Raw genomic sequence first — 25,025 nt, forward strand, 5'->3', positions numbered from 1 at the left:
ACCCCACACCCACCCCTGTCTCCACCCCGAACCCTCTGCTGGCTGGTAGACTCGCGTGGCTACTGGCCTGCTTCGTGCTTGACGTACGTCCTGGGTGTTGTCGCCGACAGTGCCCGCCCTGGAGCTGTAAAGCCCCTGCGCGTGTCTGGGGAAGCCAGAGGCACTTTCCTTGGCTCCTCTGGGCAGTCGTCTGGGGTCTGCCCTCAGCGCCTCCAGGGAGGTGGGCTGGGGGCTGGAGGCAGCGACCTCAAGGCCGACCCAGGCCCCGCTGTGGGTGACATGGGAAGAGCACTGGCCTTCCTCACCCTCTGCTGCTTCCTAACTGTGACAGTGGACGGTCCGGGCCTCAGCTGCCATGAGTATGTTGGCAACATTCAAGCCTCCTCTCATGGTTGTTATGAGGACAGCCACGCCCGTGAACAAGATCCAGCACCTGGGGGGGGGGTCCTTGGCGAATCACCTATCCTTCTCTTGTCTGCTTGTCGGAAAGGAGCTTCCAGGTACTTTGGAGCTTCAGAATGTACAGATCAGCATTCAGTAGTCTGAGACCCTGGAACACCTGCTTGCTGCAGCCTGGGGCGTGGGGTCTAGAAGAAAGAGGGACGGCTGAGGACTTTGCCACTGCCCAGCTGGGGTCTTGGTAGGCTCCTGGGAGGTTGGGAGACTTGCTGTGGCCTTCTGCCAGCCGTTCATTCAAGTTCCTTGGGCTCAAATTCCCCAGGTGTGAAATGGGTATCATGATAAAGCTGAGTGCTTCAGGGAAGGGGTTCACACTAACAGAGATGATGTTTTCAAAGGTGCCTGGCAGAATGCTCAGCACATGCCAGCCCAGACACCTCCCTGGTGCCAGCCCCTTCTGCCACTGTGGGTTCCTTGGTGCTGGAAGGCAGTCTCCTTCTGCTCTGGGCTCCCGGTTCCTGGTGCAGGGTCAGAGTTGGATGTGGCGCCTAGTGATGGCCCTGCCAGGAGGCCGGCCGTGTTGCCTCTGTCATGATGGCTGGGGCTGATTCTGAGGTCACCTGGTGCCTTGAGTCTCGTGGCTGTGGCTTCGCTTTAGACCTGGGGAGAATGGCATCCATTGCCCACATTTTGCTTCTTTTCTTGCTGTAGGCACTTCTGCGGTGGGAAAGAGAGGCCAGTTTTCCAGAGTCCCTGGCATCCATCATGGCTGCTTCCAGCCCTTCCATAAAATAATCAAATGAAGCACCGCAGGATTGCAGGCTTGAGACTCAGACAAGAGAAGTCAGAATTCACGTGAGGGGTTTGGGCGGAGACTAAGGGAGGGCGCGGCAGAGAGCGGCCATTGCTGGCTGGGCTGGAGGGTGGGCACATCGGGGGCGCCATAAGCCCCTGCATCTGCTGGGAGCCTCGTTTCGTGTCTTCTGTCCTTGGCCTAATGCTCCGGGGGCCCAGGGCTGAGAGCAAAAGGACCGAGGAGGAAACCTTCTGATGGAAGAGCCTTGGTTTGGAGTAGTCAGAAAGCAGCTCCATTTGTTCTAGGATTCCTTATACGCTTTGTTATAGAATCACATGTTTCTCCTCCCCTCTCCTGTCAGGCATTAGAGGCCTGGGGAAGATGTTCGAGCCCACCAGGGGGCCAGAGCAAATCTAGCCAGTCTGCTTGAAAGCTGCAATAGGAACATTCTTTAAGCCAGGCAGCAAATGCCCGAGAGAGGCGATCAGAGGAAGAAATGCTGTGATGGCAAGAGTGACTGACCTTTGGGGCTTGTGGTTCTTTACTGGGGGGAGGAGAGCTGTCCTTCATTGTAGGATTCCTGACTCATCCACTAGATGCCCACAGCCCCGCCTTGGTCGTGACAGGTGACAGTCACCTGCGGGCAACATTGTTGGGCCAAGAGCCACTGACCTTGGCGGCTGCGGTCCCTGAGGCCCTGTGACCTGTTTGGCCTCAGACAAGAAAACCGACCCTTCTGAATTGGGCAGTGGCAAAGAAGAAGTGCCTTCCCAGTGCCCACTCAGCTTGGCTACCTTGCGGTGCCGGGGGAGCAGGACAGCAGAGCATCCTGACACCTGTAGACGCAGACACGTGCAGGCAGGCCCTGCTGCCCTGGGATACAGCGTTTACCTTTGTTGGCCCCACATTTCCATCTTCTCTGTCCCTGAGTCCATGTCTCCAAGAGCTGGGAAGGACGGTGGCATTATCTGATGACTTCTCGGCTCACTGCTGCTGGCTCCTGGGTGATGCCAGGGTCTCCCCCGAGCCCCTCGAGCAAGACCGGGCAAGCAGGCGTTTTGCCAGACAGCCGCCAGCAGTGTGCGTCGCTGCTTTCCATAAGAAAAGACACCCGAGTCCCGCTGCCAAAGCACAGAGCCATCTTGCCCATTAATCAGGATTTCAGGATTCTTGGAGTGATCTTAGCAACCGCCTGGCCAAAGCCCTACTCAGCTCACCCTCACCTGTCTGCCTCTGGTGCTGGCCGTATCCACACCACCCCCTCCCTCTGGGAGGCTGGAAGGGCTGCTGGTGGAATGGGGGGAATGCCACCAGCCTGGGCCCATCCCCGGCCCCAGAGCCTGTTTCAGGGGCTAGGACTTTACATCTCTCAGCAGGGCCTGAGAGAGTACTTGGTTAGAATTAGTATTATTTCCCACCCCCTTTACTTATTTATTTTTTAGATTTTATTTTAAAGATGTGGGGTACAATTCAGGGTTCTGTATACAAATGGTCATTGTACAGGTAAAGTTTGGGCCTCCCTTTGGTTCCCACTTCACCTGGCTTGAGTTCAGGTACCCTTATTGATGTTATATACCCCCTCCCTCCCCTGCCAGTGTCCCGCTACTGTCATTCCCTTTCTATAGTGTCATGATAATTCTTCAGGGTCTGTTTATGAGTGAGAACATGTGGCACTCAGTTCTTTGTGTCTGTGACAGATCACTGAGTATTACAGACTCTAAATCCATCCAAGTTGCTGCGAAGTTCATAATTTTGTCCTCCTTCATGGCTATGCAATATTCCATCGTGTATATGTACCACATTTTTTTATCCAGTCTACTTTCAATGGGCAGCGTGGTTGGTTCCATGCTTTTGCTGTTGTGAATAGTGCTGTAATAAACATGCCTGCACAGGTATGTGTTATTTTTATTGTTACTCTCAATTTTAAAAAAGTAAAGAGAAGAGGGAATCTGGATCAATATTCCCAGTTATTCCCTGGAAGAGGTTGAGAGAACAGACAGGATGTCTCATTACAGAATGGAGGTGATGGCCAGGCCTGCCCTGCACCTGGAGCCTCCAGGGAGATGCTGTGCTGCCCTCGGCTGTCCCGTCTACACTGAGGGCTCAGGCCAGCTCCTTGGGGGCCCACAGGCAGCCTGGGCTTCCCCACTCAAGGCTGAGCCTGGTCATGACTCTGCTGCTGCTCCCGTGGCAGGTGGCCCCTGTTGCGTGTCGTTGCCTTATAGCCTGACTTTGACTGCAGGTAACACCCACATGGCTCCTTTTCCTGACATTGTAGGGAGAGTGAGAAGCAGGCCCCTTAGGACTCTGAGTGTGATGAGGCCACCCTCACCCACTTGGGGCAGGTAGATGTTCTAGGTCTTAGAGCAGAGAGACCAACCTGTCATCCCCTTCTGTCTCCCAGCCTCCCTACCAGAGCAGGCTCTGGCTAGAAAAGCCGCTTCAGGCGACCCTCCTCCGCCTCCCTCCCCCGTTTGCATCCCTGCTGCTGCCGCCCCCAGGACCCACCGGCCCTCTCAGGTCCTCCGCCCACAGCCATCTGAGAAGCCAACATCCCAAGCCTCTCTGAACAACCCAGGGAGATCACCTTCCAGGCTCCTCTCTGTGGCAAAAAACCTTTGAGTAACACATGGCTGAGCTGTTCCTGCCGGGCGGACCATGCATTCAGCAGCTCGGATACCCTGGTAATTTGGAGAAGGGCTGCTGAATGCCAGGCAGGTCAGCCAGAATTAATGTGCATTTTACTGAAAGAACAGAGCTGCCACCCACATCTTCATCCGTGTCTGGGCCAGGAGCGGTCCTGAAATTCTAAAGGGAAGGGAGGAGGGAGGGCGGTGAGTGTGGCCCCAGTCCTGCCTCTGGTCTCTAGGCGTCCTAATTTGCCTTTGAAGAAACCAACGTTTCTTGGTTTGCTGGCAGAGCATGTGAAGGGGCTGTGGCCACTGGTAGTGCCAGGTTAGTGACTGCAGCTAAGCTATTCCTGGTGAGGGCTGTGGGCCACGGCTGGGCTAGGCGAGCTAGCTTTCCTTATCACCATTTTCCAGTCGAGGAAACAGGCTCAAGGGGCCAAGTGACCGGGCTGTGGACAAACAGCTGGAAAGTGGCCAGGCCTGGGTCTCCTCTTCCTCTGCCTGAGACGGGTTCAATTGTAACTGCTGGCCGGCTGGCCGGCTAGTCAGCCAGCTTGTCATTTACCAGGTGACTTGGGAGCAGGCGCTGGCTGGTGAATTCACCTGAGTTTCATCCTCTCTGGAGCAGGGCGGTGTGAGCCGGCCCACCTCCACACCACTGGCTTTGCCTTGTCTTCCCGAACAGGTCTGGAGGCCCCTGGCATGGACCAGGACCATTAGGATGTCTTGGAGAGCCATGGGACCAGCCTTTTTCCGGACTGGAACGCTGCTCCAGTCTTCCCTCGCCTCTGAGGACGGGGTGGTGGTCTGGAGGGGCCCTGTCCTCCGGGCCTGCCGACCGTGGCCGGGGAGCCCAGCACGCAGAGTTGCACCTCGTCTTCTGAGCTTTCCGTCTTCCTCCTCCCCAGGGCAGCCTGCGGGGAACCGCACTTTTAATTAGCCTGGTTCAGGGATGGCAGCTCTAAAGCTCTGGGCAGTGAATGCAGCCGCCTGGCCTTTGGAATCTGCTGCCAGTGGACACAATGTAGCTGCAGGAATGAAAACGAGAAAGAGAAAGGCCCACAGGCTCGGAGTTTTAATTGGCACCGTCCTCCCGGCCCCGCGCCCGCCCGCCGGCCCTCCCGGGGCTCTGTTTGGGCGGCCAAGCCCGGGCTGCGAGTGATGGAGCCTTTCACAGCTTCAGACTGATTTAAGTGGGCCTGTATGGATTCCTGCAGCCGTGCTGAAAGAGCCCGCGCAATCACCGCGCCGAGAAGCCCTGGGAAATGTATCAGCCACCTGTGAGCCGTGAATAGCAAGGGCCGCTGAGAGCCCTGCAAAGCCGCCCGCGCTTCAATGGCCCCCAGCCCTGCTGCACAGAAAAGGTTTTTCTAAAGCTGCAATTAATTTTTTTCCCCCAATCAACTGGAAGTTGCTTTCTTGCTTTCAGCTGGTTGAGTGGGATCCTTGATTCTGTGGTTCTCCGATCCTCCGTGAACCTGAGCGCTCCAACAATGGATGTTTCTCTCTCAAGAGACGGAGAGCTGGCTTTATTTCCTGTCGGCCGTCGAGGAAGGGACTTTTTTGTTTGTTTTGTGTGTCTTTTTCGTGCTCTCTCTTTTTTTTCCCTTTAAGATCATCTCAAGCTAACAGTGAGAAAAAAGGCCTATGTGAGCGATTCCGCCTCAACGGTCCCACAATGCCTGCAGGAATGTCAGTTTTTCTTGCTTTCACGAAAACACTATGAGGTCTCACTTAGAGGGGACAATAGCAGAGATTAAAGAAGGGAGGAGTGCGGGCAAGACGGAAAGTGAAAAGACAGTCCGGCCTGGTTGCCGGAGAGCTTTATGCTGCCGTTTAAAGGGGTTTCTTCTAGACTCACCACCACCCTGCTGGAACAATTACGGGGAATATTCTTGGCTCGCCTTTAGCTTTGCGGTGAGAACCAGTTCTAAGTGCACAAGACAGAAGAGGCCACCCTTTCTGGAGCCACTGCCTTGTGGCTTCTGTGCTCACCAGTGGCGTATGTGTCTGTGGGGAGGGCCGACCCTCGAGGGTTTCAGGTACCTTGTTCACCTGGGGACGTGGCTACCAAAGGGCAGTGTTAGTTGGTCTGGCTGCTGCGGCTGAGCGGGACGCCTTCAAGCCAGCGTGGCTCCCGCCGCAGGGCAGGTTCCGCAGAGGGGAGATGCCGGGTTTGAGAAGATGGCATCGCTGCCCGTCTATCACGGCAAGGCACTCTGTCCCCACCACCCCACCCTCGTGCTTTTGCCACAGCTACCAGGAGAGGGAGCAGGACCCATCACTGTGGACTTGTCCACATGTGTGGCTGTGGCTTTCCCCCTTGTCCAGTGCCCAGGCCTCATTAAGGTCTCCCTGGCCTCTTGCACAGCAGATTACCAATAAAGCCTTGCTCGGCAGGGCTGGTGTTCCTGAGGGTGGGAGAGAAGAATGACCGGCCCATGCCCCAAGCCCTCCTGGCAAGCCACTGGCTGCCGTTGTGGTGACTTGCTAGTTAGGGCTCATTCCTCCTCGAGAAACGCTTGAGTTTGCAGGGTGGGTGCACACAGCCGTTTTGTTCAGTTGGAAAACAGTCTTAGGCTTCAGCTGGGTGACCTCAGCAGGCTCCTTGGCCTCTCTAGGCCTCGGCTTCCTCAACTATAGAATAGGAACACTGGCACTTGCTTTCTAGGGGTTCTGGAGGAGCCAGTGAACCCCGGTGTGCTAAGTTCCTGTGCGCCCACACACAGTGGGTGTCTAGTTCATGGGAGCTGTATTGTCAGCTCTGATCTTTTCACTGAGGTTCGCCTATCTGCCTGGAAGACAGAGGGTAAAGAAGGAGCCCCCTCTTTCTGTGGTCCCTGGGTCCCAAAGAGGAGGACTCTTGGAGGGGCAGGGGACCTAGCTTCTCATGGCGGGCCTGCTGCAGGTCGGCTTTTCTCCTAAGACGTGGTGGTGGCTCTCATGAGGATTTTAGAACCAAGTTCTCTTTGGCTTTAGACTCTCTTTTCCTTTTTTTTTTTTTCTTTTTTCTTTTTTTGTGAGTTGGAGTCTCACTCCGTCGCCCAGGCTAGAATGCAGTGGCACGCTCACAGCTACCCCAGCATCGACCTGCTGGGCTCAGGCGATCCTTCTGCCTCAGCCTTCCAAGTAGCCAGAACTACAGGCGCACTACCACATCGGGCTAATTTTTTATTTACTGTAGAGATGAGAGTCTCGTCAAGTTGCCTGGGCTGGTCTCGAACCCGCGGGTTCGGGCAATCCACTCGTCTCAGCCTCCCAAAGTGCTGGGATTATAGGCTGAGTCACCGAGCCTGGCCTAGACTCTCCTTTTCTTTCTTTTTTTTTTTGGAAGCAGGATTTATTGAGAGGACAGGAAAACTCCCACAGTGGGAGGGGACCCAAAGGGGTTGCCCTAGACTCCCCTTTTCTAATGAGCATACGCCTCTGCCCATGACACATGATGTCTGATGGCTCCTTTTTGTGGTAGACACTTGCAGACAGAAAGAGGCACGTCCCCCCTGGGCTCATGCTTTTTCCAAATCCTCACATTCTTGAAGGGAAAAGTCGATTCATTTCCTAAGTCAGGCTCAGCCCGTGGTGGTCTCAGGTCTCCGGTGGTGTGGTAGACACCCCCTGTGTTCTCGGCTTCACCATACTACGACCCTCCCACCTGCACTGGGAGGGCCACGGGGGGCTCAGAGTTAAGCTGGCCCCGCCATCACTGGTCACTGTAGGAACGGCAGCATCGTGAAGTGGATAGAGAAGGAAAGGGGTGTGTGTGTGTGTGTGTGTGTGCGCGCAAGCACTTACATGCAAGAAAAAGAAGGGAGTGAAGACCAAATCTGGTCTCTTGGGAGGCTGCCCAGGGCTCTGGGTGCCCCCGGGGGTGTCCGAGCTGGGCACTGTGCTGGTTTCTGGTGTGTTTTGTCTTGCTGGTTTTGCCTCCTCCTGGGTGCTTTCAGCCTTTTCCTGACACATCATTTATCACCTGGGGGTTGGCTCCAGGGGAAAGTAGCGTACCCACGGCCTTTGCCCCTTTCTCCCATCTGGCTGAGGGCCTTGCCTGTCGTGGGGTCAGCAGGGCACACCCTCTGGCCTCGTGCCGGGCTGTCGCCCTGCTGGCGTCCCGCAGAGAGGCCGGTCTTTTCCCTCTTTCTCTCACTCCTGCGCTTGGGGCAGTGTCGCACAGTGGTTAGCAGATGGTCCCAGAATCGGACTGCTGGGATTCAGGTCCTTCCCACTTAGTCCATGAGTGGCCTCAGCAAGTCTCGGAACCTCTGATGACAGTGGCGCCCCTCCAGGGCTGATGTGAGGGTTTAGCGGGATACTCCCATGGAGCTGGGGCAAATACTTCGTAAACATGAGCTCTACCACCATTCAAGGCTCTGCAGCTGCTAGGACACGAGAACGAGCCTCCAGAAATGCCCTGACTTTGTTTGCTGAACAAGGCAAGAATCCTGGGATGACGGACGGGTCGAATTTACGGTAGTTCGACCTTGCGGGTTGGTTTTCTGGAAATGTGTGGATTGAAGGGCGATTCAGGGCCGCCCCAAGCCCGGTGCATTCCTCAGGGGCCATCTCGGCGCCCTCGTTGTCTCAGCCGCCGCCCACCCCTTCTGGGCCGAGGCTCGGCCGCGGAGGGTCACGGCCCCAACCTCCCTGCCGCGGAGAGCCTTGCAGCTTTGAGAGTGCTGGCTCCAGGGAGGCCTGGAGAGCCTGCGGCCATGTCGCTCCAAACGCATTGGCAGATCCCGGCGGGGCTGAGGGGGTACACCTGGAAATGCATCTGTGCAAGGGCACGGCGTTGGGGGCTCCCTGAGCTGCGCTCTCTGTGCTCTAGTTGGCAGGGTGACCGTGCCCCAGGACCTTCCGCCTTGTCGTTGGGAATTGTTATCAAGTAGCAGGTGAGGATTGCCAGGGACTCCTGGGGGATGCAAAGGAACTTCCTGCCATCCTGAATTCTGGTGTTTCTGGCAGCATTGAGGTGAAACCTGGTGGTTCAGGGCACAGTTTGGACACGCAGATTCAGATGGGCGCCTGGCCTGGCCACTGTTCCTTGCGGGAGTTTGCCCAAGCCAAGCTCGGTCTCTCGGGCTGTGAATGGAGAGCCCGTGTCTCATGGTTAGGATGAGCTGGTGGGGGTGAGAGGTCCACCCGGTGCCGGGCCCGGGCTCCAGTTCAGGTGTGTCAGCTCGGACCGCAAGGCTTCCTGGGGCTTCTTTGTGCCTTGGAATGCAGGTGCTGCTGAGTTTGTATACTCAGCCAAGCATTTGAACGGTATTGAACAAAAGGGAAAAAATAGAAAAGGAAAAAAATAGGCCTATCAGGAAATTCATAGTTATGTTGAGGTGTGTCCCTGGGAAATTCAAAAGAACAGGGATCCACCCTGGCCAACCCTTCCGGAGCCTGCAGTCGCGTCCCCAAGTGGGAGCCACGTTCTGCTGAGCACGCTGAGGACTTGTGCCAGGCCTGCAAGCCCCTTCTGATCTACTCTGCGTGCGGCTGGCAGGGTCGGCCCCGAGAGTGCCAGCGTGACTCTGAGAGTGGTCATGGCTTGCCCAAAGCTACTCAGCTAGAGAGGGGTGGATGCTCTGTTGCTGTGCTTGTTTGGTGGCAAGGAGTATGCTCCGGGCCGCATTCCCGCTGCTGAGGGTGGGCCCTGTCTCCAGCAGCCTCTTGGGGGTCTCTCGGCATCTCCAGTGCCCTCGAAGGGCACATCTCCTGGGTGCCTGCCCTGCCCCGAAATCCCTCCCGGGGATGGCCATGGCCTGCTTCTGGGAGAGAATACAGAACCCCCTTCTACCCAGAGCCCCAATCCCTGCGGTCCAGAAGCCCTGCACCAGGAGCTCCCAGTCAGTGTGAGATTGGGTTAGAGAGATGGGACTTGATGGGGGAGAGGGCCGTCCATCCCAGAAGGGGTGCCCGTAGGTAGGGGTCTGGGGTGAGTATCTCCGCATCCCTTCCCCATAGCCGAGCAAGTGTTCTCTCTGCTTCTGGGTGAGGTAAAGCCTCAGGAAAGGCAGTTTTCTAACAGGTCCTCCTGGTCTCTGGAAACACTCGAGTCCTACACTCTTTGTTCTGGCTCTCACCTCAGGCGGCCACTGGGGCCTGCAGAGAAGCCAGAGGAATGCCCGGCCACACCCTCCACCAGCAGGCATGTCAGTGGCCACCTGCCCGACCAGGGCATGCTGGGACGTGCTGGCCAAGTTCGGCGGGGCTGCTGCCTTGTCCCTGCCACTGAAGGGCTCTGGTGGCCAGCAGAGGCCAGCGTGGCCTCTCCTTTCCTTAGTCTGCTTGGGATTTCTGCCCTCAGACCGTGGGTGGCGGGACACAGATGGGCTCTCCTTGTGCCGCGTGTGCCTGGGGCCGCCCTTGGGAAATGGGCCACTCGCTCCTTCCCATACCCCTGCACCAGCACACGGTGTTTAAACTCCTCTGAGGCCGGCGCTGTTTCTGATTTCATTTCAGACCCATTACAACCTCATGAGGGCAGGTTTTTTCCCTCCATTTTACAGATGGGGAAAGAGAAACCCGAGTTGCGTCATGTGCCCAAGGAAACCCCCGTCATAGTGTAAGAGACAGATTCCACCCCAAATGGGTCATCATTTTCAACCCTTCATTCCACCCCTGACCCTGTTCTTCTGGGCATCGATGCAGCCAGCAGAGACTTGCTCCTGGCCGAGGCGCTCAGACGGGGCGGGGGGGGGCTGGCCAGCCCAAGGGTGTGGGGGCTCCAAGATGGAGGGTGTGGATCTCCCTCTGCCTGGGCAGAGAAGCTCGAAGGAGGCTTGACTGGGGGCTGGTGTGGTTGTTTTAGCTGAGCTATGAAGTGGGGGGAGGGGCTTCTCCAGAGAGAGAGGGGTTCATTGGGGGAGCGGCCCTGACCTAGGAAGGGTGCCCCATGGGAGAGCTCAGTGTGTCCAGAGGACCCCGAGTGAGCAAGGAGAGCGTGGGTGAGATGGGCGTGGGGCTGCCAGACCCCGAAGTGTGCTGCAGACCAGGCCTTTAGCCCCAGAGTGAGGTGTTTGCTCTTCGTTCTGGGGGCTTGGGGAGGAAGGTGCCGGATCGGGTTTGAGACACATTGAGCTGCGGCTGGTGGGGCATCGGCGGGGCCATGCCCATGGGCACTCAGGACAGGATCTGGCCTAAAGGTGGCCATCAGGGCCACTGTGGGCTTTGTGGCCTCAAGTGGTCTCAAAGCCGGTCTCCTGTGGCAGTCTCTTAGGGCAGGTGGAGACACCTGGGGCCCATGCCAAAGGCTTTCATTGTGGAGATGGGCCCAGAGCAGGCAGGACTTTCCCAGGACATGCCCAGCCCATGGCAAGCTGGAGCCAGAAGCCAGGTGCCCACATCCTGCCAGGCACGCCCTGTACACATCACACCTTGCGGCGTGTTTGGCAGTCTCCCCCCACCCGCAACCTTCTGTGAGGCTCAGCGCCAGCAGGGGCCACCCAGACCCCTTCTCAAAATGGAGGTGAACAGAGGCCCCCCGAGAGGAGTTCGGACCCATTTCTCATGTGGTCCCACCAAGTAGGGGGTGGGGAGAAGCACACTCTGTCAACCGGAAGGGGCAGCCTATGAAGGGCTACGGTGACTTTTGCTTCTGGAGTTTTCCACGCTGAGGCCCGTTTGGGCAGACACATCAGTCAGTCATGTTTCCTAATGTCTGCCTGCCTTTTCTTTATGATTTATATTTCACTGTTGAGAGGAAAGAAGAGTTTGCACCACGCCCCCAACCAAAAGGAAATCTCCTCGAATCTGACACTTTGAACTTGGCCTCTGCTTTGCTTCTGTTCGCCAGGTATAGAAATATGACAGGTGGGTTGGGCGTAGTGGCTCATGCCTATAATCCCAGCACTTTGGGAGGCCGAGGTGAGAGGATTGCCTGAGCCCACAGGTTCGAGACCAGCCTGGGCAACTTGGTGAGAACCTCGTCTCTACGATAAATCAAAAAATTAGTCAGGCATGGTGGTGCATGCTTATAGTTCCAGCTACTTGGAAGGCTGAGGTGGAAGGATTGCCTGAGCCCAGCAAGTCGAGGCTGGGATGGCTGTGAGTGTGCCACCGCACTCCAGCCTGGGCAGAGTGAGACTCCGACTTAAAATGCATATATAAGTGGTCTCCACCTTCACAAGCACCAGAACTGCAGTCACCTGGCCCAAGAGTCCATCTTCGATGTGTGTGTCACAATGTTCCTGCAGCCACCGAGGCTGCTTACAGACCCGAGGGAGTCATCCCATACCCCCGACCGTTTGTGACACACACGCAGCCTTCTCTTCTCATCTCTGGTGGGACAGGGCCAGGCCAGGCATCTTCTCCGAGCGGCCAACGCTGGTCTCTCTGGACCAGGCGGGCGTGGTCAGCGGTTGCAGGCACAAAGCAGCCCCAGCCCCACCTTAGGTCGCCCAGAAAGCCTAGCAGTGTTCTTCCGTAGAAGAGGAAGCCGCAAACAAGCCCCAGGACAGGTGGACGGGGAGCTGTTTGCACCAAAGCAATAGTAAAACAGCACATGTTGTCCAGGGATAGCCCCCTTCCTGTATTCTGTGAAAGCACCTCACAGCCACTGAAAGGTTGCCCAACTTGCAGATGCCTGGCACAGGTGTGGCCCTCTGGCCATTGGGAGTTGCTTTCTGACATTTCAACTCCTGTGCCTGTGTGAAACTCAGATTTAGATTGGTGATTATTAAGTGCAGGAACTTGGGACTGGTAGAGTTTTTTAATTTAATTTTTTTTTTTTTTTTTTTTTGTCCACAAGTTTTGCAAAGTTCCACTTTTTACAAAATGCACAAGGCTGGGTGCGGTGGCTCATGCCCATAATCCCAGCACTTTGGGAGGCTGAGGTGAGAGGATTGCCTGAGTCCAGGGGTTCAAGACCAGCCTGGGCAACTTGGCAAGACCTCACCTCTACAATAAACCAAAAAATGAGCCGGGTGTGATGGCACACACCTGTAGTCCCAGCTACTTGGAAGGCTGAGGTGCAAGGATCACCTGAGCCCAGCAGATCGAAGCTACGGTGGCCATGAATGTGCCACGACACTCCAGCTTGAGTGACAGAATGAGACTCCGACTCAAAAAAAAAAAAAAAAAAGCACAAGCTTTGTTTCTGCCAATAGAGAGAAAAGGAAATCAAATAGTTTTGATGGAGAAACTCTAATAAGTTTCAATGTGGATATGGAGTGTGGGCTTCTGTTTTGGAAAATGCAAGGGACCATGTGAATACAGTTTTGGCCTATTCTTCATTTCTTAGTATATCCCCACCTCCTAAAATAAACAAACACACACAGAGACAGGCATGTGTGTTTTATTTTTGGATAGCACGTCCACATGTTCAAAAACACCAAATTAAAACAATACGCTCTTGCTCCAGCCCTTCTATCCCGCGGACTTGTCTCTTGTACTCCTTTATACAGATACAAGCCAAGGGGAATTTCAATTCTTGTTTTATTCTCCTTTTGGATACAAAAGATTGGACGCTACACATACCTTTCTGCACCTTCTTTCCTGAGAAATAAGCCCTGGAGGTGTTTTCATGCCTCCTGCCTTTTGAGCTGCATGGATGTGCCCACTTTGCCGGGCCTGGCCCTCCTGGCGGACCCTTGAGCGGTCTGCGGTCTTCTTCACCTGTGAACTGCAAGTGAATGTGAGTCCTTTTGGACCCGGGCAGATTCATCTTCCGTGGGTGCATTTCCACTAGGTGAGTTGCATGGTCACAGGTCGTGTTCATATGTCATCTTGGAGGAAGTTGCCAAGCGGGTGTGGCACCTTCACTCTGCTGTTCCACTCTGCATCCCAGATGGCCATGCTGGGGGTGGTCCATTTCTCCACCACCTCCCAGCAGAGGCTGCTGACACATTTGGGTTTTTGCTAGCCAGATAAGTAAAAGATGGATTCTCTATGCCATTTTGTCTTGTGGTTTTTCCAATTAATTGAGCATCTTTTCATAAATTTAAAGGCCATTTGTAGACCCTGATCTATGTTCTTTCCATCTTCCCTTTTAAAATAATGGAGTCATTGGTCTTTTTCTTCTCAATCGTATGTCAGGGAGATTCATGTTTGCCTGTGATGTCAGTTGTAACTCTTTGCTTCTAATTTATTCGTTGCTTTCTTTGTTCCCCTCGTATCTATTTCTTACAAGGTAGAATGGTGTTTGTTTTCTAAACTTGCTTTTGGCATACTTGAGCTTTATTCAGATGACTCACATGCTATACAGAACCATTTAAAGTGCACAACTGAGTGGTTTTTAATATGTTCACAGAGTTGTATAGCCATCATCACAGACCATTTTAGAGCATTTTTATAACCCCCCAAAAGAAATCCTGTACCCATAAGCAGTTGTGCCCCAGCCCCAGCCCACCACTAATCTGCTTTCTGTCTTGGCATTTGCCTACTCGGGGCACTTCATACAAATGGAATCATGTGGCTGTAATCCCAGCACTTTGGGAGGCCGAGGCGAGTGGATTGCCTGAGCCCGCAGGTTTGAGACCAGCCCGGGCAACTTGGTGAGACCTCGTCTCTACAATAAATGAAAAATTAGCTGGGTGTGGTAATGCATGCCTATAGTTCCAGCTACTTGGAAGGCTGAGGCGGAAGAATCGCTGGAGCCCAGCAAGTGGATGATGGGGTGGCCGTGAGCGTGCCACTGCACTCAGCCTGGGTGACAAAGTGAGACTCCAACTTAGAAAAAAAAAGGAATCATATGACGTGTGGCCTTTTGTGTCTGGCTTCCTTCTCTTAGCCCAGTGCTTGCAAGAGTCATCCCCACGTGGTGTGTCAGTATTTCTCTCCTTTTTATGGCCAAGCAATATTCTGGTATGTGGATGCACCACGTTTTATTTATCCACTCACTAGTTGATAGCTGTCGGGAATAATGCTGCTGTAAACATTGAAGGATATGTTGTTTCTCTTGGGAGTATCACTAGAAGTGGAGTGGCTTGGTCTGATGCTGATTCTGTCTTTAACATTTTGAGAGGCCGGGCTCGGTGACTCAGCCTGTGATCCCAGCACTTTGGGAGGCGGAGAAGAGTGGATTACTTGAGCTGGATGGTTTGAGACCAGCCCAGACAGCTTGGCGAGACCACGTCTCGACAATTTAAAAAAAAATCAGCTGGGCGTGGTAGCGCGTGCCTGTAGTTCCAACTACTTGGAAGGCTGAGGCGGAAGGATCGCCGGAGCCCGGCAGGTCAACACGGCAGTGAGTGTGCCACGGCACTCCAGCCTGGGTGACAGAGTAAGACTTCAACCCCAACAGCCAGACTGTTTTCCACAGTGACTGTGCCATTCTGTATTTCCACCAGTAATGCTTCTGGCATTTTTGACGTGTATATGTTGTTATGAAGTTTATTAAATATTTCTTTCATGGCTCTGGATTTTGAGTTTTAGAAAGGCCTTCCTGTCCCAAGATGATAAAGAGTTTCTTCTGTTCCTTCTAGCCCTTTGTACTCTCTGGTCTGTGTGGTATGAATTCTGGAACCAACTTTTTTTCTTTAATGTGGTGGTCTGTCTGTCTCTAATACCATCTATTGAAAATGCTATCTTTTCCTGTCTACTTTAAGATTCCATCTTTGTCTAAACTGGGCCTATTTCAGAACAGTCCCTTCTGTTTCATTAGTCTCTGTATATATGCATGTACTGATATGCTCTTTTAATTGCTGAGCCTTTGTAATATGTTTTAGCATGTAATATGGTAGGGGCTCGTCTGGCGGGGTTAGCCTCCCTATATTGTCCTTTACAGAAATTTCCTGACTAATCTCATTTGAAAATGAGCTTGCCTTAAGACAATGGGGTGAGGGTGCTGTTGATATTTTAGTTTGGGATATTAGACTTATAAATTAATTTAGGGAGAATGGGCACCTTTTTGAGCTTCAGAGTTCCTATCCACGACACACGGTGACTGTTCAGTCCTGCTTTTCAGGACTGTTCAGTCCTTTAAGCCTTTAAGGTGTTTTGCTATTGGCTATGCCAGTTCTTATAAATTCCTAGATATTTTATCTTTTGTGTTGCCAGTGTTCTTCTTGCTCTTGAGAGCAAGTTGTCAGAAAGGGCACTTGGGGCTAGATTCTGCACCAAAAGCCAGGCTCTCACCTCGCTTGGCTTTGTCCTGCTGTGCCTACAGGGAGCCACAGGCACGCCCTGTGAGCCCGGGCACAGTGGCGGGCAGAGCGAGAAGGGGAAGCTCTCCCTCCGCGGCCTCCTAGGTGGCCTTGATTCGTGTCCCTCCAAGCAATTCTGCGGCTTTGCTTGGGGCTGTTTTAGCCTCGTACCAATGAGAAACCGAGGCACAGAAGTTTAATGATCTGCCAGGGCCCTCCGCAGACACACCCAAGCCTAGGATTCCAGCTCAGGCTGGTCCGTTTTTTATTACTCCACCATCCTGCGTGCTTTCCTGAGCACAGCCTGGAAGTTGAGAGATCTGATCACATGCCAGCCCGCAGTGCAATCTGGGACAAGTCCCTTCTCCTTGCTTGGCCTCAGTCTGCCCATCTGCAAAATGAGGTGGTTAGGCTGGTTGGTGATTTGCTCACTTTTCCAAAAAGGTTCCCCTTTCTCCAGAGGGGAGCCCAGAGGGCCCCAGTGCCCAGCCGTCCGGTGTTCAGCGCCCACCCTCCCCTCGGAGGGCCCTGACCCGCCTCTGTGCCCCCAGTCCTGCTGCAGAAGCAGCCCTCGGAACTGCGTGCATCCCGCAGCCGGCCCCGCCTGAGGACGGGTGGGAACAGGCAGTGCGGTAGCCTTGGCCCCCACCAGGGCCCCGTGTGCTTTGTCAGGCAAAGAGTTCTCTTCACATCCAGCTGCGAGTGAGGTGGCTTCACAAATCTCACCCTGAGTGTGTGCTGGCCGGAGTTTTCACCGCAGAAACACTGTTTGTTTTCCAGTTGTGAGCACGCTGGGAGGCCCTTTGGCGTCGGCTCCCACACCTTCTGTGTTCGAACCGGCCATCTGCCATCCAGGGTCCGGTGCAGACACAACGCCGCCACCACGCGGCCTTGGGGGTGCCGGCAGAGAAGGGTCACTGGGTTGGCCACCGTTCGGAGGACACGTGCATGTGGTTCTGGGCCTCCGAGGCCTGTTCTTGCCCTCAGCACCCTAGGGTCTAGGCCTCGGGAGCCCAGGGTGGTACAGACACACAGCCTGAGCTGGGAGGGGCCGACAGGGTGGCTCTTTCCTTCCCACCCCCACCCCCACCCCCAGGCTGCACGGCACACCCACTGTGAGCCAGGCTCTGGGGCATGGGGTCAGGGTTCGCTGTGTGCCTGGTGGGAAACGGTGCACGCCGGGGCTTGGGCCCGCTTCCAGAGGGTATGGCGCAAGGCTGGGACTTGGTGGGCATTGAAGGGCTCAGCCAGTGGACAAGGAGGGCCGGGGCTGGGAGGCCAGGGTGGTGCTGGCCCAGGGTTGGCAGCAGGGGGCTTCAGTGGCTGAAAGAGATTTGCTGGAGAACAGCGCGTGTGTGGAGGGACACAGGCAGCAGAACCTGACGAGAGGCTTGAGGAGGCAGCCCGAGGGTGGCAGCAACGCTCTGGTCTGCTCCGAGTGTGGCCCAATGAGTGTCACTCCAGCAACCCTTACACCATCCCAGGCCAGCTGGTGAGACTTCTGAGGTCCCTGTGATGAGGAACCGCCTCCCCTGACAGCGCTCTAGGTGACTGGGGACAGCAGAGAGCCTGCTGGAGCTCACGCTTGCCTTCCTTGAATCTGGCGCAGGACATGGCAGGCTGGGCCTGCTGGCCCTTGGCCCGGTCTTGGGAGGCCTAGGTTGCTAGAAACCCGTGCCTGGGGCGGGCCGTCCCCAAGAATGACTCCCCGGCCTCCAGGGGTCGTACGCAAGCATTTTTCCTGTGGTTTTTGCCCCCAGCTGGGCTGTGGGTCTCCGGAGTCACCAGAGGCAGGGCCCCACGGCATCTAGAATCCGAGGGGAAGGATCCCCCCGGGTAGGCAGCATGGAGGCCCCAAGAGTCACCAGAGCAGGAGCACAAGGCCGAGGGACAGTTGTGGGTGGGGAGGTGCTGGAGAGCAGCCTTCAGGCTGGTGTCCCCCCCAGAGTGGCTCTCAGGGTGACCGGTAGCCATGCAGCACCCCTGCTCCGGCACCGCCTGGGCCGCCGAGACCTGGCGAGGGCGTCAGAGGTCTGAGCAGGTCTGTTGTCCTTCGCCCTTGGTTCCTTGTTTCCATAAAGCAGCAGCCGTACCTGCCACTTGAGCCTGCCGGTCCCTCTCGAGTCTGGCCCCTACTGGACTGGCTCCTGGAAGGAGCGGCCGCAGTCTGCCTGGCCTGTGGCAGGTGCACGTTTGTTGGCCTCCGTGGAAGCGAGCCGAGGCAGCAGGAAGACAGGGGTCTCCCCAGTAACTGACCCGGGCTGGCCTTCCCTGCGGTGGCTACTTAGTGCGCTCCCTCCCCCCGCTGGGCCATTTGCTTCTAGAACCTGTGGTCTGGGAGAAGCCTTGACATCCAGCGCCCGACCCGTGGGGCTCCCGGGGCCCTGGAGCACTCCGCACCCCTGGCCACTTTCTTCCCTACGTTCAGGCCTTGGCAACCTGGCTTCCCCATCGGGTTTTGCGGCGGGTGTTGCCTTATTCCTGAGGGCAAGGAGGCGGCCCCGATTCCATGGGGTCGTCTCTTACGGGGTCTGAAGGGAGGCATTTCACAGAAGGGAGCGGGCATGAGGCTGTCCCTCTCTAAGAATGGCCACTGGCCGGGGCGTGAGTGCGCAGCTGGCCGGCCCCACGGCGGAGTGACGCTGGACCGCCGCAGGTCAGGTAGGGAAGCGTGAAGCAGAGGAAGGCCCCGCAGAGCCTGGGCGGTCGGCCCCCAGGGAAGCGCCGGCGTGCCCTCGGCGGGCGTGCGAGGCGTCCCTGGCACCGGCGACCCTGAAGGGAAGATGCCCTGGCCGCCTGACCCCTCCAGCCCCAGGGGCGGGAACAGTAGCTGCCTGTGAGTGGATGCAACCTCACGCACAACTCAGATTTACCAAAGATGGACTCAAGATAGGCCGAAGACACGCTTGTGCCTTTTTCTGCTTTTCTGAGATAGTTCAGGAAAAAAACTAGGAAACCACATGCCTTGCCGTCTTGGTAGTTTCTGTGCCAGCTTCCAGCACAAACGAGACTCAGAAAATTTCCAGGCTGCTGGCCATCCATTCTCACGGCCTGGTGTTTTCTTGATACTTGGAGAGTTCTGTTCTCGTGCAAGCGTCTGTTTGGGGAGGAAATGCCTCCGCTCACTAGAGCCCAGGGCCCGCTGCTTCCAGCAGAGCAGCTGCCCGGCCCGGCTGGGGTCTGCACTGCTCACATCTTGCGGGTTGGGCTTGCTGGTGCCTTTGCTCAGAGGGACTCGAACGGGCTCCCTGAAAACCTGTATCACAAAGCGATCTGTAAAACTGGGCGAAAAAGAGGGAGAGCGCAATACGCACAGGAAAAGCACCCGTGCCACTTGAGCAGAGGCGCAAAAGGGAAGCGGCCGCTTCTTGTGTGAGAGGCGCACGCGAGCACGTCTGGGCCACGGGCTTGCTGTGGTCAGAGGCTGAGGGGCAGGCTCGTGTGGGCACTCCACTCAGGAGGCTGACCAAGCAAGGAGACGTGCCCCTGACAGCCAGCGCTCCCCAGCACACGCCGGGCGGGCTGGGGCCAGCCGCTGGACTCCTCCCAGGGCCTAGCGGCCAGGCTCTGACCAGGCTGGGCGCCCTTCTGGAAAGAACAGTAGTACTGACAAGCAGCGCCCCAAGGGCTTCTACCTGCGGCCTTGGGTGGGCTTCCCAGAACACAGCCTGAGCCCAGATTCTTGCGCAAGTGACAGATGAAGGGACGTCCCCAGGAGGAGCCAGCCGGGAGGCCAGGGACGCCTACAGGACCGGGGAAGCCGAGCAGAGGGCACCCAGCTGAAGCGTGGCCTCGGCCTGACGCCCCTGGGGCTCTGGAGTGTGACTGGCACCTGGGATGATAAGACCCTGCCTGCAGTGAGGGGCGGCTCCCGGCGCCGTGTCTGTCGGTCACTGGTTGGGGGCTGCCCTCCTAGGTTTCCCGGCCAGAGCAGTTCTGAAAGGCCAGCCGTGGGCGGTCAGCCGCTGCCATGGCCGTGGAGCATGGGTACAGCCGTAGGGCAAGGGATCCGGGCACCAGCGGGCCCCATTCCCTGCTGACCCTTGTGATGGCCCAGCCAAGCACCTGGCCAGAGGCGGCAGCGCCCTTTTCCCAGGTGAGGAGGCAGGAAAGACTCTGCAGGCTCCAGGCGATGAGCACCCAGCGGGCGAGAATAGCCACAGGACCGAGAGGGGCTGGGTGTAGCTCTCAGACACCCGCCGGCCTCGTCCTCGTGCCTGGACAGCTACTCCCGCATGTGGAGACTCCTGGCATCCAGGCAACGTTCCCTAGCGAAACCCTGTGTTTCCACTACACGCCAGGCCTTACCCTTCACGGCCCATAGTAGGTTCTGGGCCACTGTTGATAAAGCTTGTGGTTCAGCTAAGCTCAGATGTTTCCTGAGCCCCTCCTGCATGCTCACCAGCCTGCGTGCTCGCCCTGCTGGCCCTGGGGGAGGGAATGGGCTGTTTGGGCCGAGGCTCAGCAGGATGGGTGGCATCTGCCCGGGCGGCAGCACGGTGTTAACATGTTGCAATAACATGTTTCTTGTGGAGAGACTGGTTTTCAGCTTGTACCAAGACAGCAAGGACCAAGCCACCTTTGTCCCTGTCCCCAGGGCCTCCCACCCAGAAGGACGGTCTAGGGATAAGTTTGTTCAGGAAAAGGCCCTGCAGAAGAGGGGGCCATTGCTTCTGGCTGGGGTGGGCTGAGCAAACTCACCTCGCAAGCTGCCGGGGGCTGCCTTTTGCAACTCTAGGAGTGGGACCCTGACCCAAGTCTCTGGCCACTGGGCTGAGGCCATGTGGACAGTTCCCACTGAGCTTTGTTACCTGGGCAGGGCTGGGCCTCGAGAGAACAGAAGCTGGCCGGCGGGGGGACAGTTTGTCCTGGAGCCGCAGATTCGCCTGGGAATAATAGTGTGTTCACATGGCTCTTTGAACTTAGCCACTTTGCAGCTCTCCCCAGACACTTTTGAGGGCACATGGGCCTCCAGGCCTCTGACAGGCCCGTGCAGTGCTCTTCCCTGGGAGCAGCCTGAGCTATAAAGAGAGGCCTGGCGGGACCTGGCCCCAAGGGCGTGGTGGGCCCAGGGCAGTGGCAGGGCCTGTGAGGGCTCGCCCTGGGAGTCTGCACAGGGTGGGCTCACGGGAGATGAGCTTCTGGGAGAACAGACACTGTCCCATTGTGGCAGTCACATTCCTCCCTGACGGAGCATGCCACCTGTTGGGGCATTCATTGGGCGGCTCGGGGCTGTTTTTTTACTGGGGCTACAGGGGCCGAGTTTTGAGTCAACGAAGTTCTCCAGGTGACAATGGCTTTGCAGCCGAATAACAGGTACCTTTGGGCTGCTTGTGACAAGATTCACCAGCCAAATGCTTGGAGCTTCTCACTCTGCTTCCCAGTGAGAAGGGCCAGGTAGGCCAGCCCTTGGCCGCCCTTACCTGGCAGGTGGGCCAAAACACAGAGGCAGGGGAGCCTTGTGTGAAGCCCTGACGCCTGGGTGGGGAGAGTCCGGGCCCGAGTCCGTCCGTCTGACCTTGGCCCTCTCTGGGGCACATTTGAGGCAAAAGTCACACGTCTCTGAAAGGTCCAGCAAGCAGGGGTCCCCGGGTCTGGTCTCGTCCATGAGGGTTCCACCATCATGACTTAATCACCTCCAAAGGCCCCACCTCCTCATACTCCTGCCCTGGGGATTAGACTTCAGCACGAGTCTGCAAGGGGCCACAGACTCCAGCACCACAGCTAGCGTCCGGACCTATGCCGTGACAATGCCTGTACAGTTAGGCACCGCTACCCACCTGCACCCTAGGCCGTATGCAGGTGCAATCGAGCAGGAAGACCCTGGATAGAAATGAGAAGGCTGGAACATTCTCTGTCCAGGTTCGTGCCAGGCTGTGCTTCCTGCCTGTTCCCGCGTGGGAGCGCACAGAAAACAGTGGCAAGTGTCCAGGCCTCGGGCACGCTGGCGTGAGCAGACATGACTAGCACGCGCGGGCTGTCGGCCTCAGTGCCTTGTCACCCATCTAGAGCCTGCTCATGGCCCCCCGTTTGGGGTGCTCAGGCTTGTACTGCACGTTGTTATTTAAATGCATGCTTACATGCCACAACTTACACAGGCCAGGAAGCAAGTGCTCATCCAGGGATCAAGAGGTCGGGTCTGGCTCCCTGGTCTGCTGAGGCCTTATCCATCCTGGCTTCACCCCAGAGCACCCTCTGTCAGGGTGACCTGAGCCAGGGACGCACGGCGGAGGGGCCCGCTGCGGGAGCGGCCAGGAGGCGGGAGGGCCTCCGAGACCCTGCCGCCACAGACGCCACGGCCTTCGTCTTGCCAAGCGGCAGGTCTGCTTTGGGAATTGCATGTTTCCTCCAAGCCTGATGGAGGGCTGTCGGGATCTTGGGACTCCTTGCGTGTGAGCTCCCAGGCCTCTGCTGTGGTGGGGGTGGGCGTGTGCTCTGTGCACGCCAGGCTGCACTGAATCCACCATGGCCCAGGCGGGGCTCTGCACCTCCACGGAGGCCACCTGCAGGGGCCTGGGCTGGCATCTCGGGTCTCCTTGGGCCTGGCCCTCTCTCCCCGGTCCCCGTGCTGAGCTTTCCCCAGCACCTCAGCCTTCCCCTTTCTTGGTTCATCAGAAGATCCCGAGACAAGCAGGCCCGTCAGAACGGCGTCCTCACAGAGTGTCTGGGAACACTGCGCCTGCCTGCGACGGGCACAGCCACCTTCCTCCAGAGAGCGCCTTTTATTTTCCGTTTTCTGAGGCTGTTTCAGCCGCCTGTTTGCTGCGACGGCCGGTGGTCATCTTTATTTCAAAGCGACACGCACACACTGCAGCCTTTGAAAGGCCCGGGGCCCTCGGGACAGGTCTGTGATCTCGCCATCAGCAGGCATGCGGCCCACGAGACGGCGGGCGTGCCAGGTCCCTGCTTTGCTCCCTGGCCCTAGCCGTGTGCAGGGAAGAAACCGGAGCCTGGGACCCTCCCTGCTTTCTGTGCTGGCTCCTCCGCCCCCGGAGGTCCCTCTGAACAGGGATGGTGCTGCTGGGGCTCCCTGTGGCCGGGCCGGGAGCGCCCCCACAGTCCCAGCCTCTGTCCCGTCTTGCCACTGGACTGTGCATCGGTTTGGGGTAGTGCAAGGCTTGATGTCGTGCTCTACTGTGGGAGCGGATGCTGAAATGCACCCCCTGGTGCAGCCACACTCTTTCTTCGGGGCCTCGAGGGCCGGGGGAGGCAGGCCGGGACTGTGCGTGCCTCTGCCAGGTGAGGACCCCAGCTGGTGAGCACCGGAGCCTGGAGCCCCGCCCCTCCTCCAGCAGATCACCCCCAGGACCTGTGGAAGGCACCAGGTGCTCCCTTCTAGCAATCCATCATCTCCCAGCGGGGCCTAGAACCCGTGTTTCCACTGGCCCCCTAGGTGGTGGTGATATGCCCCAGGTTCGGGGCACCAACCCCGCCCTCCTGGCCCCTATCACCCTGTCCCCAGTTGTGGCAAGTGGTGGGGGGGGCGTTTTGTCCCACTGTGTGTAACGGTGCCACCCGGTGGTATTTCCACCCAGACCCCTTCTCAAGGGGAGTGTTGCTGTGTGTCAGCAAATGGCAACGGCCACGTGATGCCTCTTGTCCGAAATACACACTCGATTTAACCATCGTTGAAGGGGGGTGGGGTCACCCTCTTCTTTTCCATTCAACAGTATGATGAGGGATGTTCAGATGGCTCCATTTTTTGCACACATCTGTGGCTGTTTTCTTTTCTCTTTGGAGTCAGGATCTCACTCTGTTGCCCAGGCTGGAGTGCAGCAGCATGATCACAGCTCACTGTTGCCTCAGCCTCCTGAGTAGCTGGGACTACAGGCCCACTAATTTTTAAAAATTTTTGTAGAGACGTGGTCTTGCTGTGTTGCCAAGGCTAGCTTCGAACTCCTAGGTTCAAGCCGTCCTCCCGCCTCCCAAAGTGCTGGGATCACAGGCGTGAGCCACTGTGCCTGGCCAGGCTGTTTTCTTCAGATGAAATGCTCAGTAGTGAGATGGCCTAGTCAAGGAGTCTCATACCTTGGTGGCTGGTCACCCTTGAGAAAGGCTGTCCGTGAGGTGTTAGGAGCTCACCTGTTTCCCAGAAGCCTCTCCTGACCCGGGTATCAGGTGTTCATCAGGCTTTTGATCTTTGCCAACTTAGCAAGTGAAGGATTGAATTCTGCGTTTCCTTATGAACACAGACTGTTCCCCGGCAGGGGTGTTTCTTCACGAGCGGGTGGCCGATGCCGCCTGTCCCGCCCAGGTGGGAGGCGTCCGGGATTCGGGTGTTCTTGCCACAGCCTGGCGGACGGGGCTCCTGGGGCGGGCGGTCCTGGGGCTCTGGGAGGGAGGACGGCTCTCGAGCGACCCCCGTGTCTGCCCCTCCACAGAACTGCCAGACCTTCAGCAGCCTCAGCTGCCTGAGCGCCGGGACAGAGGACCGCGGCCCCGGGAGCCCCTTCGCCCTCCACAGCAGCGCCCGGGCCTGGACCGCCCTGCTCTCGGCCTCTGGCCCCGGGGGCAGGACCCCTGCTGGGACCCCCGTGCCCGAGCCTCTCCCCCCCTCCTTCGAGGACCACCTGGCCTGCCAGGAAGACCTGTCCTGCGAGGAGTCGGACGGCTGCACCCTGGACGAGGATCACGGCCGGAGGGCGGAGCCGGCCCCAGCCTGGCGGGACCGTGGGGCCCCCGGGAACAGCCTCTGCTCCCTGGACGGTGAGCTGGACATTGAGCAGATCGAGAACAACTGAGGGGGCGCGGGGCCGGGGGCGTGGACGTCGGCAGGCCTCCCTCTGGGTACCGGCTGGGCCCTCGAAGGGGAGCCCGGCTCCGGGCCTGACGACAGCGTCCCGAGAGGGCGCCGCCCCGCGCCCAGGGAGAGGCTGACCGGGCCTGCCGCCCGCGGGTGGGGTGCGTCAGCCTCTCATCGACGCCCCCCGCAGAGCGCCCCAGGTCCACAGAACTACTGCAGCCCAGAGAGCAGCTCTTCAGGCTGGGTCTTGTCCGCCTTCTTCCTCACGGGGTGTCAGGCAGTCCCTGCCATGCTCCTGGCGGAGCTGGGCGCCACCCTCATCCCCCGGGCAGGGGTGGCCAGGCAGGGCCCGGGCTCAGGGCTGGGGCCGGGGGTCCTCTGGCCTC

The 25,025-nt window shown here is 57.4% G+C and overlaps 1 protein-coding gene across 1 annotated transcript in view; it reads left to right on the forward strand.

The window, feature by feature from the left end:
- The window catches only part of FAM53B (family with sequence similarity 53 member B), a 120,614-nt gene extending 95,972 nt beyond the window's left edge, over window positions 1-24,642 (forward strand). The window contains exon 5 of the mRNA XM_008062510.2: window positions 24,278-24,642. Coding sequence (XP_008060701.1) covers window positions 24,278-24,637 — 360 coding nt within the window. The 3' untranslated portion in view covers window positions 24,638-24,642. The remainder of the gene's footprint in view (window positions 1-24,277) is intronic.
- The last annotated feature ends 383 nt before the right edge of the window (window positions 24,643-25,025 follow it).

This window comes from Carlito syrichta, unplaced genomic scaffold (assembly GCF_000164805.1).
Source record: "Carlito syrichta isolate Samal-C Ts95f unplaced genomic scaffold, Tarsius_syrichta-2.0.1 Scaffold305729, whole genome shotgun sequence".
NCBI classification, from domain to species: domain Eukaryota; kingdom Metazoa; phylum Chordata; class Mammalia; order Primates; family Tarsiidae; genus Carlito; species Carlito syrichta.